At 37.4% G+C, this 15127-nt stretch overlaps 1 protein-coding gene across 1 annotated transcript in view; it reads left to right on the top strand.

Moving 5' to 3' along the window:
* Positions 1 to 15127, top strand: part of LOC126189901 (probable small nuclear ribonucleoprotein Sm D2) — a 46975-nt gene that overhangs the window by 19398 nt on the left and 12450 nt on the right. Inside the window, exon 2 of the mRNA XM_049930978.1 lies at positions 7410 to 7530. Within this exon, the coding sequence (XP_049786935.1) occupies positions 7410 to 7530 (121 nt within the window). The remainder of the gene's footprint in view (positions 1 to 7409; positions 7531 to 15127) is intronic.

Below are 15127 nucleotides of genomic sequence, written 5' to 3'. Positions count from 1 at the left end.
CTCTGTCCTACCACTGTGACTTTCTCCTCAGCAGGTATGCATGCCGTTTATCTGCCATGCGTGGTCACCTATCCTGTGCCGCCTCCTTTGATGATTCCTTTGATCGTCAGTATGCGGCTCGTTCTTCTGTTACCTCCTGGAGTCTGCTTGATACAGCAGCTTAACTTCGCATTACCTGCGCCTTTCCTGGTGGTTGTGAACCCTTTGCCACCTTGGATCTTGGACTGACCGTGGGCACAGGTGTGCCATTGTCATTAGCACCCACGTCTTTCGATATCAGCTTCCGGCACACTCCTCATTATTTACAGCCAAGCTCTTCGCCTTGTATCAGATCACGGAGTACATCTGGCAACACAGCCTTTTCAGTTGTCCTCTGCTCAGACTCAGTGCCCTTCAGTCTTATGTGCACTGTACACCGCCCGTTCCTTAGTGCAGTGGGTCCAGGAAAACTGTCAACTGCTCACTCTTGGTGGAGCCAGTGTGATGTTCCTGTAGGTTCCTGGTCACGTCAGTCTGCCAGTAAACAAGGCTGCTGACGCTGCTGCCAAAGCTCCAGTCCTCATACCTCAGCCCATGAGTACCTATATTCCCCTCTGATGATCTGTGTGTTGCCGTCTGTCAGGAGGTAGTGTCCCTTTGGCATCACCAATGGTCCACCTTTCATGGGAATAAGCTCCGGCTTATTAAGCCTCTTCCAGTGGCTTTGACGACCTCCTCTCGGCCCTCCCTCCGGGAGGAGGTTATTTTAACTTGGCTGCATATTGGGCACTGCCTTTTTAGCCATCATCATGTACTAAGTGGCGCCACCCCACCACTTTTGTACAAATTGCGCCCAAGTTTTAACTGTCCACCACTTCCTGATGGAATGTCCATTTTTTGACGTTTTACGTTCCTGTTTGGGTTTGCCATCTTGAGTTATCGACCGTTTTAGCAAATGACGCGCAGGCTGTTGACTGCGTGTTACTTTTTATCTGCCAAAGCAATATGGTGAAGGCCATTTAATTTTTAGTTTTGGACCTCCACTTCTGTATGGTGTCCTTTTTAGCCCTTTTCCACATGCCTGTTTTTAGCTGTCTTCTGTATGCCAGTTGGGATTGACAAATAGTCGTTTTTTAACTCCTCTCTGTCTTAGAGTTCTATAGTTTTTACTAGAGCACATATGACACAGTTGTTTTTGCACCCTAAAACAAAACTAAACAATGAAGTATATACTTGGAGAAGACTGCAAGATAGCAGTGTATTCTTTAGTTCATATGAGTGGCTGTGAGAGATAGGTTCATTTAAAACAAAGGTGCAACATGCAGGTATACTAAAAGCAGTGTTGACACCTTGCATGATGGAGCTTTTGTTAAAACGGGAGAGAATGCCAGGCACAAACACCAGGATTGCTGTAGTAGAATGCATTTCACCCTCTACTCTATGGTGTATATCATGAGGGTGAGTTGTATCCATGTCATGTAGAAAGTGTGAAAACCCTGGTCACACTGACTTCCCAGCTACTGGTTGCAAACTTAAGACACCATTCTGTGACATACTGATGAGACATTTGTCTCTCCGTAACCCTCTACCAGCTGCCAGTGAATTTCAGTCCCAGTTACGTGTTTTGCCCACAGAAATCAATTAACTGAGCTGATAAAAATGAGTTGCCGTTTGTGTTTACCTACAACTAGTGTTGTAGATATTGGCTGGCTGAAACTCTGCACAATTGCCAACTATATGTATAGGAATTACACTACACTCCTAATTTCTCTAAAACAGATGAAACTCCAAGATATATCAATCTCGAAACCTTAGTTTCTGATCACCCCTCATAGATTGAGGAAATGCAAACCTGTATTTGTACCATTTGTAGATTCAGATAAAGCTTTTGACAGTGTGGAGGGCACTACACTCTTTGAAATATTACATATAGCAGGGATAAAATATAGGAACCAGAGATTGCTTGCAACTTATACAGAATCAGACTGCAGTTATTAGTTGGAGGACATGATAGGGAAGCAGTAGTTCAGGAAAGATTGTGACATAGTTGTTGTTTATCCCCATTGTTGTTCAGTCAGTGCATTGAGAATTTTAGGGTGGAAATTGAGGAGAAATTTGGGAAGGAACTTATTTTAAGTTCAGACAGAAGATTCTTTGAGACTTGTTGATGACATCGTAATTCTAACCGCAAAGGATTTGAGACAGCAGTTGAAAGGAATTGATAGTATTTTGAAAAGAGATTGTAAGATGAACATCACCAAAAGTAAAACAAGAATAGTGGAGTGTAACTGAATTAAGTCGGGCAATGCTGAGGGAATGAATTCAGGAAATGAGACGCTAAAGATACATGCATTTTGCTATTTGGGCAGCAAAATGGGAAATTATTAGTTGCATGAAAGGCATTTCTGAAAGTGTGGAATTTAAGATATAATATCAAATTAAGTGTTGGAAAGATTTTTTCTTGTGGTATTTGTGTGGACTGTAGCCTTGCGTGGATGTGAAATATGAATAATAAAAAATTCAAACAAGAAGAGAATAGCTTTTGAAATGTGGATGGATAGAAGAATGATGATCATTATATGGTTAGATTCAATAATAAATGAGGTACTGAATCAAATGGGGAAAAATAAATTTATGACACAACTTGACTGACAGAAGGGGTAGGTTGATAGGACACAGCCGGAGGCATAAGGGATTTGTCAGATTGGTAATGGAAGTAAGTGAGGGGTAAAAATTGTAGAGGGAGACCAAGCCTTCAGTACTGTAAGCGGGTTCAGATGTATGTAGGTTGTTGCTGTTGTTCAAAGAGGAGGCAGCTTGCACAGCCTAGAGAAGTGTGGAGAGCTGCATCAAACTAGTCTTCGGCTGAAGACTAGAGCAACACTGCAGTATGTCTTGTTATGATTCTATAAACACATCTTTAAATTTGTTTGGCTACTAGCATGCCTACGTGACAAGGATTCCAAACACTAGAACAATAGGCTTGAATTGATTGCACTAGAATCTTATCTGTGATTCTTTTACAGATTCTCAGTACTTTGGAACCTTCCAACATATGTAAGCCTTCCATTTGCCTTCTCTAATACTGGTTTCATGTCATTGTTTCATTACACATTGCTTCTTAATAATATCCCTATTCTGAAAGATGCATTAATAATGTGATCTGATGCTATCTGGTTCTTCCCCTTCATTTTGGAAGTAATCTTGCATTTATGCACATTTAAAGTGTACTGTCATTCAATACATCAAGTGGAAATTTTATAAATCTTTCTTCATTTCTGCAAGATCGTCCAGTGACAGAGATTTTCCTGCAGCTGATCTTGTGTGAAAAGGTGTTTACGTTTAGGTAGGATAGAGATTATACTACACTTCTGTGTGGGACACCCCTAGTATTGCTTTCTTGCTTGTAGAACTTTTGCTGTCCAGTAAATGTACTTTGTTTTACTAGTCGTAGTCATCAAATGATTACATATCAAATTCTGTATGACCATATCTTGGTTATTAATCGACCATGTTGTACAGTGTCAGGTGCCTTTCGGATCATCATGCTATTGACATATAATCATGAAGGATTCAGAAAATAATATTCTTGTGAAACACAACTATGTCTTCATTCACACGAAGTAATGAATGCCATTGAAAGGGAAATCTCAGGTTTATTCCTTATTTCTTTATTTTGAGAAGGCTTTTGACACCATTCCTCCTAAACAGTTTCTAATCGAATTGTGTGTGTGTAATGGTTATTGTCTCAGTTGTGCAGCTGGATTTGTAATTTCCTTTCAGAAAGGTCATAGTTCACAGCAATTGAAGGAAAGTCGGTGATTAAAGTTAGTGGTACATAGCATTCTGAAGCGAAGTGTTTTGGATCCACAGCTTTTCCCAATTTATATAAAAACAGTTTAGAAGACACTCTGAGCCACCATCTTAAACTTTGGATTAGATTAGATTCAGTTTTCGTGAATCAAAGTAATCATGTTGCTGTAGATGTGTGTGTACTAGAGTCCTGCATGACCGAGTAAGCGAGCACAAAATACGAGATGGGGCGAGCACACCCTAACTGGATAGGCTGCCCGCACTAGTTCTAGTGACCGAGCATAGAAGCCGTGACCGAATACGTAGCACGCAACTTCAAACACATTGCACGTGTCATTATCCGTGTGAGACTGCAGCCAGTACGGGCTTCTCATTTGTGGTGTGTCTCTCTCTCTCTCTCTCTCTCTCTCTCTCTCTCTCTCTCTCTGCAATCATGCAGTGCGAGGAAACCAGTGCAGTAAGACGTAAGATTGAAATCAATGTTTACACATTGAAGAGACGGGAAGGTCTAAAAAGCCAAGTACGGAGCATATTTTTGGTGGTTGTAGACGAAAACAGTGCACCTACTGGATACGTATCGTGCATAAACTGCTCCACATTATTTTGTTTCCAATCGGGAACCACTCTTTTAAAGAAACACAGTTGCAAGAAACCTCACAAAGGTACAGCTCCTTCAGGAATACCGGCAGTAATAAAAAATAGTATTACAGCAAAGTGTGTTGCAATGTGTGCTAAAGATATGAGACCTTTTAATGCTGTTTGCAGTGAAGGTTTCAGAAAACTAGGCCAAGAATTAATACATCTAGGTGCGCATTATGGAAAAGTTAACGTGGCAGATGTCATGCCACATCCCTCTACTATAAGCAGACATGTCAAAGAACAAGCTCATGCAATACGAAACAGCATCATGCCTTCTGTTATTGCAGAAGTTATTACTAAAATATGTGCTGACAGTTGATGTGTGGACCGATTCGCTTAATCAGGTGCACTATTTGACGCTTACAACACATTACATTAACACAGATTGGTCTCTTGCGAACAATGTTTCATTTACAACAAAATTCCCGGACGTTAGGAAGACGGGAGTAAATATTATAAAAGAAAGTGCTCTATGAATTTAGCTGTGTAACATACCCGTTCTTGGAAATGTTACTTTTGTATTAAAAGAAAGAAAGAGAGAGAGAGAGAGAGAGGCGTTGGATTTGTACAGTAAAGTACAGTGCAGCGAGCCGGGGCGAGGCGAGGTGAGACGTCAGCGGTGACTGGTCATGCTCGGTTATCCGCGTGACCGAGCCGAGTCGTGTGGGGCCAGACACGAGCTGCTCGGTTCCCGCGTCAACAGGCGAGCCGTGACCGGTCAAACATGGAGCGTTGCAGCACTCTAGTGTGTACGGACTCCTTGAGAGAAGCTGGTTTTGCTTTAGGAAAGTCATGTCAGGAATTCTGTGTGTCCTATTATGGTAGTGATCAGTGCTCTTTTTTCCAGTTGCAAATGAGTACATCTGCTATAAAGAGAATGGATAGTCACTATGGGACAAAATTGAGCTAGTCCATATTAGACATTATGCGACATACGACCAAAGGTAAACTTCAGCTGAAGGTTCATGTCCTTTACATTTGATCATTTCTTCTGATTGGAGTAAAGGAGCAATTTTTTTTTAAGAGAAACTTATTGTGTTATAAATTGCACAAAGTTCTAGACAATAAGATTGCTCTGTGCTACTCTGCAAGCTATAATGGAGAAATAATGTATCAGATATGATAACTGATCATCTTCTCATGAGGATTAGAAATTAGATTAGATGTATGTTTCATTCTAATTGATCCATAGTGAAGAGATCCTCCAGGATGTAGAACATTCCAAAATAACAAGAATACACAATAAATATATACAATGAAAAACAAATGTGCAAATGCACCTTCCACAGCTCACAAGTGAAATTATTGTCATAGACATGAAAGGAGTCAGAAACTTTTTAAACATATTTTCGTTTATGAGGTAATAGACATGCCTATTTTGGAATGGAGTTCATCTTGGCTGTTGTTGCTGCCATAATTTCCTATCTTGTCTGAAATTAGATTCCTTTCAGTGGCCTCTTGAGCTTGCGAAATGGCCAGAAGTCAAAGGAAGCCAAATCAGGGGAGTAAGCAATTTGAAGTATGGGAATGTGGTTTTTTGTCAAAGTCTGAACCAAGTGCGAGGAACGTACTGCAGCATTGTCATAATGGAGAGGTGCCAATTTCCTGTTGAGAGCAAGTCCAGTCTCTTGTTCTGCACTGCATCTTGTAGGTGATGGACATCCCTGTAGTACTCTGGGGTGATTGACTGACCCTGTGGTGTGTACTTGTGGTTTACCATACAGCAGGAGTCAAAGAAAGCAGTCAGCATCACTTTGATGCTGCTGCGCACATGGCAGGCCTCCTTTGGTATTGGTGATCAGGAATGGTTCCACTGTGACAATTGGGATTTGGTTCCCATGTCATACCCATAAACTCAGGACTAATCACCAGTGATTATGGTGTTCATAAAGTTAGGGTCACCCTGTGTGGAGTCCAGTATGTTCTGTGAGACTTCAGCATGTAGTTGCTTTTGCTCCACAGTCTGCAGCTTCGGCATGAATTTTGCAGATGTGCTCTTCATGGGCAGATCTTCAGTCACAATGGAATGTGTCAAAAAAGAGTCAATGCTCACCTCTTCCGCAATTTCTCTGATAGTCACACAGTGGTCCCGCATCACCATAGCATTCACTTTGGTAATGACCAGGTCATTTTCACATGTTGACGGCTGACAGGAGCATGGCTTGCTCTCCACCAATGTTCAGTCATCTTAAACCAGTTGTACCACTCCTTCATCTGTGTGATGCCCATAGCATCGTCACTGAAAGCCATATGAATCTTCCGCCCAGTTTCTAGCAAAGAAGCTGTGTCCCATCACTCATGTGCCATATATAACACCACATTCAAACTCACTTAAATCTTGATAACCTACCATTGTAGTAGCTGTATCTGAACTAACAGCTGCACCAGACACTTGTCTTATACTGGTGTTGCCAACAGCAGTGCCATATTGTGTCTCTTTACATATCTCTGTATTTGAATATGCATGTCTAAACCGGTTTCTTTGGTGCTTCAGTGCAGGTTAGTTTTGAATATGACAATTTGGCTGCAGTGTAATAGTCAACAAATGTGAATATGAATAAAAATTGTAGTAACAAGTTGATCTGTAATGCAGCCTGAGGTTTAAATTGCTCAATTTACCATACTTTTCAGTATAAATAACTGAAAAAGCCACATGCAATTGATGAATCTGAGTATTTTGGTGTATATTGTACATAAACTAAGAAAAATGCAAGAGGTGGGAACACTGTAAAACTTGTATTGGTAATTCTGTCTGTGAGAGATGGCAGGTAACAATTCCTCATTATGTCTTGTGCATATTTTACTGTAATGATTGTCATATATGGTTAATACTTTGTACAGTTATAGAATGATGCAGATTAGTGGATTGAAAACTTTACTGAGCTAGTATTAAATTTTTTTAATTTACTTGTTTATTTTTTAATTTACTTCTTGAAAGATCTGTTTGACTTAGAAAACAATGATTTTGATATTTCCAGGTCACTTTTAAACAAGCCAAAATCTGAAATGACACCAGAAGAGCTGTCAAAGAGAGAAGAAGAAGAATTTAGCACTGGACCATTATCAGTTTTAACTCAGTCGGTGAAAAACAACACGCAGGTTAGGAAATATTCCATGTTTTACTTACATGGAAAAGGACACAAAGTGCTATAGTTCATGACATAAGTGTAGTGGAATTTAGTTACAATAAAATAGCTAGTCTAATTTAGATTGGGAATGTAACTCTAGTAATCTCCTCTTTGTAGGTAGCTCACGTTCCCTAGTAGCAGATCTGACAAGAGTTCTGAATGTGCTAATTGCTATATTGATGCTTGTCATCCCATGCCAAAAATTTGTACCCGGTTTCCTTGTAACATTTCTGTTAATAAAACAGTCCATATAGTACCATTAGTGTGCCAAAGAAATTTGAGGTGGTCATATTATTGTCCTAGATTATATAGTATAAATGGTTTTGCATGGAGTCTCGTGTACTTCTAGAGTTTCCTTTGAAGAAGATACACATAGTACTATAATTTGTTGGTGTTATTGATAAAGATGAAATTAAAATCTATATGATCAATCCATAAGAAGTGATACAATGAGGACTAAATATGGCGGCCATTTTTATTTGTAAGTGCACAATAGTTTTTCAGTCTGCAGGCATTAGCATTAATTTGAACATTCCTGCAGTGGGTTAAGTTAAAACATTGCAATTTAGATGATTGTTTTTAGAAAGTCTCCTTTACAATATTGTTTATTACCGAAAATACGCTGGATTAAAAAATAGGTCAAAATGACCTCCAAAGTTTGGTATCGAGAATTTAGAAAATCAATTTTTAGACCCAAAAATAACAACCAAAGAATGATTTATCAGAGTGCATTTCTTTTCTCTAATTAGTTTTCATAAACTACTAGTCTTTTATACAGCAAGAACAATGGCAAATGTTTCCTAATTTTTTATAAATATTTGAACTTAGAAAATCTTTATTTTTGTAAATTTTGGGGCTAGTTGTCTCTGGTGGAACTGAATATGATGCATGAGTTTAGTCCTCAAGACAAGAGAGTACATGGTCTCAGTAAACAGAGTAACACATCTGCACAGGAGCCCAATAATTGGTGACAAGTCTGTAAACAAACTGTGTACCCCCACTACATTTGCTGGATGACACATTTTTGTAGTCAGTATGTTCAGAAACGTCTGTTAGTAGATGGGTATACTTCATTGAGAGTGTAAAATATTTTATATGCTTTTGTATTGAGAGTAATTCTGAATTAACTAAAATAATTTTAAAATTTAATAATAAATAAATTTGAAAGACTAATTGGAATGCAATTAAATGGGTGAATGGTGCTCTATTGGACTGATAGTAAGTGTAGGGTCACAAAACAGTTTGTCAGTTTCAAAAAACTTAAAAAATGTTAATGACTATGATGAAGATAAACAAGCTTTGTTTAAATTGTAGTAAGTTCTTCTATATCATCGGTTTGTATCATGAGAAAAAATATATTCTGAAGTGCAGTCATTAAAAAATACTCTGATCCACTCAAGAACATTTTTCCTTGCTAAGGGCAAGAAAAACAGCTTCCAGAGTGAAAATTAAGGAGATTCCTGAAAATTTCCTGTGCCCAGACTTTTACTCAAAAATATTTATTATGAATCCAGAACCAGAATCGTGTTTCTAATGAGGAAGCTATTAGCAAATTGGCTTTTGTTTCTTCTAATTCAGAGGTATCTCCTGCTTCAAAAATAAAATTGAGTAGCAGAAAAAGAAAAGCAGCTATTGAAAGTGAGGCGTAAAGAATTTCAGACAGAATTAGAAGACTTAGAATCATGCTTTAATAATGCAGATACCAACAGTATTTCTAAAGATGAAAACCCACCTCCAGAATCATTAGATATTGAATATTTTAGCTTAATCAAGAAATCAAAAAGTAAATGTTCAGTCCAAGATAAAGTTAAAATTTTAAGTTTGTTCCTTGACTCAAGGTCAAGGGAAAGAATAGTCCAAGAGTTCAATGTTTCTAATTGTTTGGTTAGACTAATCCAAAAATTAGTGAAAGAGCAAGGCAGTCTACCAATTTTAGGGAAGAAGAGAGGAGTAGGTATAATGAAGAAATAATTGAAGAGATCCAGCTTTTATAAAGATGATGAAAACAAAGCAATGTGCCTGCATAGCAAAGGTAGCAAAAGAGTTGTTATGAATGGAGTTAAAGTAACAAAGCAGAAACGGCTAGTGCAGTCAAATTTAAATGAATTTTAAGTAGCTTTCAAAAATGCTCATCCTGAATGCAAAACTGGAAGGTTAGTATTTTGTGACCTTTTCTGTAAGTGGTATTATTTTGGCCAGCTCCTCAGGAACTCACTCCGCGTGTCTTTGTTTATATCGTCAAAATGTCAAACTGATGACGGTGAGTGCAAAACTCAATTCTGTTAACTACAAAGAGTTACTTTATTTAATGATATGTGATGCTAACAATTATGACTGCATGATGAGTTTGCATTATAAACGCCCCGGTAAAGAAACCATCCTTGAATTGTTTAATTGAGTCTTGAGGAGGAAATGCCCAACAATGTTACATTCAGTGTGTACAACCGACAGGGCTGAAATGGTAACAGGGGTTAAATCTCAGGAAGATTACTGTGAATTCTTAATTGACAGCTAAGAAAATCTTAAGTCACCGCTATGTTTTTAAAATTCAAGGTGTTTTTTGGAAGGACAAAAAAAAAGCACACCTTTATGAAACTGAATGCATAGTCTTAGTTGATTTTGCAGAAAACTGTACATTTGTAGTTCAGGATGAAATAAAAGGGTATCACTGGGTCAGCGACCGGGAAACAGTGCAACCATTTTTTCCGTACTTCAAAAATGAGAAAGATGAAGTTCGCAGTTCTTCAGTTTGCATTCTAAGTGACTACTTGGAGCACATCACTTTGGTTGTCCTTGTGTGTCAAATGTATGTAACAAATCACATAAAACAAAAGTTGCCCAAGGTTGAGAAACTTATACTTTTCAGATGAAAGTGTTAGTCAATGCAAGAACAAAAATAATTTTTAAAATCATTACAACCAAAAAGTAGGTTTTGGGTTGGAGGCCAAATAGCACTTTGTTGCCTCTTGCCATGGTAAAAATGCAGGCGATGGAATAGAAGATACAACAAAGTATGAAGTGAGTGAAGCCAGCCTACGAAGAATGCCCAAACGAAATTCTTACAATAGAGGACATGTATGCCTTTTGCAAGGATATTATTAAAGGCATAACCTATTTTCTCATCAAGAAAGAAGAGATAGTTCTCCATATCAAAACAGCACGCCAAAACAGATTTGAAAATTGTGTAGTAATAAAAGGAACAAGGCAATTCCACAAATTTCTTGGCATTGCAGATAACTTAGTTCAATGCTATGTAACATTAGAAACTGAGGAGGACCATTGTGTCAGTAAAATTACATCTGTCTTTAACATTGAATGACATAATGGCATGTGTGTATGGTGGACAATGGTGGCTTGCATAGGTTGAAAGAATAATTTTGGAAAACAATGATGATGCGTGCATTTTCACAACCCTGCTGGCCCAAGAACGTCACTCAAGAAATCTACTAGTGCAACATTTGGATAATGTGTTGTGAACTTACCACAGTAACTGGGAGGTGTTATTGTGTATCACAAAAGCTGTCTGAAGAAATAAGTGTTCCTAACAATCAATCCTGGGAGTAGGAAGCACCGCACCTCGAAAATATGTTGACTGGAAATACTTACCATGATATGACAAATTAGTTCTGTAATTTTTTGGGTATAATTCAGTACCTTATCTTCAATAATAATTGATTACAACCTGCTAATATCACACATGAATTAGGCATCAGCTATGAGATGAGTTGTTGTTTAGTGTGAATTATTTCCTCATTTTCAAAACTTCCTACCTTTGTTAACACTCAAATATCAGTTTTGAAATTTTTACTGTACTTCGCTATCATATAGGCATATAACATGTGCAAAAATCTGATTTTTTTTATATTCAGTCACACCAGAGATAACTAGCCCTGAACTTTATTTTTTGTGAAGATTCTCAAATTCCAAAAATTTATAAAAAAATTAAGGAAACATTTGTCAGTGTTCTTGCTGGATATAATACTAGTAGTTTATGATATCTAACTAGAGAACAAATAAACTGATAATAAAGTCACTCCTTGATTGTTGTTTTTGGGTCTAAAAACAGATTTTCTAAATTTTTAATACCAAAATTTGGAGGCCATTTTGACTGTTTTTTTTTTTAATTTAGGGTGTTTTTGATAATAAAAACATTCTAGAGAAGACTTTCCTAAAAACAATCATGTAAATTGCAGTGTTATAACTTAACCTAGTGCAGGAATAAAATGCAATTTCTCCAATTTGAAAAACCATTGTGCGCTTACACCACAATTCAGTAATGGTGCAAGGTAAAATTTTTTTGAAGCTGTTTTGACCTTCCCAATTAAAGCATAATCACACATAAAAAAACCAAAATATTTAAAAATGGTCAAGCAACCAACTTAATTTTTATTAGATGCATCTCATTATCTACTCCTGTTGCTTCAGAAAACTTCATGAATTTATCTTTGTTGATATGAGTCCTATGATTGGTGAGGTTACATGTCTTTTAGCTCAGAATACAATATAAAACATAAGCCAAATCATTAATTAGGCTGTTGATTTTTTTCCCCTACTGTTCAGTGGGTTGCATACTAAAAGTGTGTGTACGGGGGTAGAGGCACAGAATCATTCCTAATTGGGAGAAGCATACTAGAACATTATTTCAACACGCAATAAACAATAAATAACATGCAGTAGTGGAATCAGGTCATTTTTGTTCTGTTTACTTGTTTCATGTAAACATAACAATGCATCTGCAGGGGGCTAGCTTCGTAGTCTTGGATGATACTGAATTTAGCCTATGTTAAAATTCAGAAGTAAGAAAGAAACACATTTTTTTGTTTTTCCAAAAAAATTCCTGCCCTGAGATACAGGCCTCCAAAGATGACACTGTGAATTCCATTTTGAAGATGCAAATTTCAGAAAAATTTCTAAAATTCTGTATCTCTGGAACAGTTCTAGATATTTTGTTACAGTTTTTTAAAAAAGATAATTGCTTTATGATTACAGTGGTATCCTTCCTCCATTGGGACATATCTGTCAAAGTTTTGTTACTGTCACCTTTTGAATTTTTTTTTTTTTGGGTTTACAGTAAAATTCTTTTTTCAAAAATGTTGATTAGTACCATGTAGTACTATATTCTCTATAAAGGACAGTTTCCAGTTTTAAGTTGGACAGGTTACATTTTAAAAAATCATTTTTTAACTTTAAAGGATAATGTATATCTTTAATGAAGTTGTTTATTACTAATTTCTTTGTTACAATGTTTATTTCTATTGCCTTTTTTGCAGTTTTTTCTTATCATTTTCTTTGTTTACGTTATTTCTTTTCATTTTCATTGTTGCAAATATTTCTTACTTTGTTGTAGTTTCTTGTCAGCTTCTTTGTTGTGGTTGTTCATTGCACGTTTCCATATTTTAGTTTTTCAGTGCTAATTTGTGTACTAGTTCTGTGTTTTCGTGAGGAATTTGTCAGTTGACACAGTTGCAGTGTGTTTTGTGAAAAGGACTGTGAAATGTCTTCTGACTGGGGCCACAGGAAAGTGAAGTGTGCTGACTATTTGCATATCCATAAAAGAATGATATACAAGACAAACAAAAAAAGAGACTTTGTTCAGGTTTGGAATAAAAGTTCTCATTTGAAGACTCTGTTTCAAAGTGAAGATGTTTCCAGGGATGACTTATTGTGTTCTAAATGTTTTGACAGAATAACAACAATGGTAGTATCTGAACAAGGTGAAGCCTCCCATGGTGCAGATGATTCAGATATTACATCAGTAGAGGAAGAATTAAATACCCTGAATGTGTCAATTACAGAGGTAGGTGTTAGTCCTGTTAAGAAACCATGGTCAGTGAATTCGAGTCATAAGCTCTATGCATCTAAAAATCGGAGAAATTACTAAAGTTGTGGATGAATACACTACTGCAAAACTGACCACACTCTTCAAAGTAGAAATTCTATGTTCAGAAGAAAATGAACCAAAGCACTCTTGCCAGGAATTTTTCACAAATATCAATTCAGCTGTTGAATATTGTGCAGCCTACAGTGAAAAGCTGCAAGTTTTAACTATTATTCCAGAGACATTTTCAAAGAAAAAAAATTTGAACCACATTCCATCAGTACATGGTAGACAAATCAAGAAATGTGAGGTCTGTAAAGGAGTCTTTGGAAGACAGATCCCTATTATGGTCATCCTGTAGAAGCAGCTCAAGTTCAAATAGTGCAGTCATTTTATCTGGAAGATAAATGGGACTTCTCACCTGAGTGCCAACAAGAAGACACTATAACTGTAATTGTTGAAGGTCAAAAAGTTGTGAAAGTGAAGAGGTACAAGACTCACAGTATTAAAGAAACATTTGCAGTTTATAAGAGGACCTATACAACTTCACAAATTGGAAGATCAAAATTGTATTCACTACAACCTAAGTGGATGGTTACACACCCACCTAGAGATATCTGTTTATGTTTGTACTGCGCAAATCTTGAACTTTTTGTGCTAACTTTGAAGAACTTCCTGGAGCACGTGACATATGACACCTTGATCAGGTGTGTGAAGTAATTAGTAGTCTCTGATGTAAAGTGAAAGACTTGTATGTTTCAAGAATTGACAGACACTTCGCCTGGAAGACGTGACAGATAAGTCTGCCAAAATTACGTATGCAACATGGGAGGAAAATAAACTAATTATGACAACTGTTGCCTTTGACAGTTTCATTGATGAACTTGGTAAATGGTCAGTGGAAGCAGTATCACACCAGCATCTGAAGAAATTGCAACAACACCACATTGCAGAAGTGAAAGAGTATACAGGCTGAAGAACTATGTTAACTGCTTCACTGTGATTTTGCTGAGAACTGGTGTGTAATTCTCCCACAAGAAGTATAAAGGTATCGTTGGAGTAGTGACCAGGTTTCAATTTTTACAGGAGTGACATATTTTCAAAACAAGACCACAAGTGTTGCAGTTATAAGTGATGACACAGGCCATGACTCAGCACATGCTTTGCTAGTGATGTGCAAAATTCTTCAGCTGCAAGCTGGGGTAGAGAAGATCATCATTATTTCTGATGGTGCTCCTTGTTGTTTTAAAAATCGCTACCAGCTGTTTGAATGGAGTAAGTCTCTCTTATTGCCAACTGACTGGGTATGCAGTGCTACTGGTCACGGGAAGGGGTCTTGTGATGGTGAAGGTGGCCTGCTGAAGCACCATGTTACAAAACAATCTTTCCAGACCAAATACAGCTGTGATTCAGAATGCTGAGGGTTTTACGAGAGTCATGAAATCTTAAACATTCTTCATTCTTTTGACCGAAGAGGAAATTCAAGAATTCTGTGAGCAGAAAAATTAAGAATGGTCCAAACAAACTACTCCTGTGGAAGGAATTCAGAAGACACATTTTTGGACTCAAAATGATGGATGAACTAATATTATTCACTTTAAAGAGCAAGAAAGAAGAAATTTTGTTCATTCGGCCAACACCTCAGAAACAGCAGGATAATATTCAGATTCACAACCTGAGAAAGGGGGATGTTTGTGACGTGTGTGTGACTGCGACTGTGACTGACTGACTGGTGGGTTGGAGAGTTTAT

This window comes from Schistocerca cancellata, chromosome 1, assembly GCF_023864275.1.
Source record: "Schistocerca cancellata isolate TAMUIC-IGC-003103 chromosome 1, iqSchCanc2.1, whole genome shotgun sequence".
In the NCBI taxonomy this organism is placed as follows: domain Eukaryota; kingdom Metazoa; phylum Arthropoda; class Insecta; order Orthoptera; family Acrididae; genus Schistocerca; species Schistocerca cancellata.
This window is presented reverse-complemented; position numbering and strand designations above follow the sequence as displayed.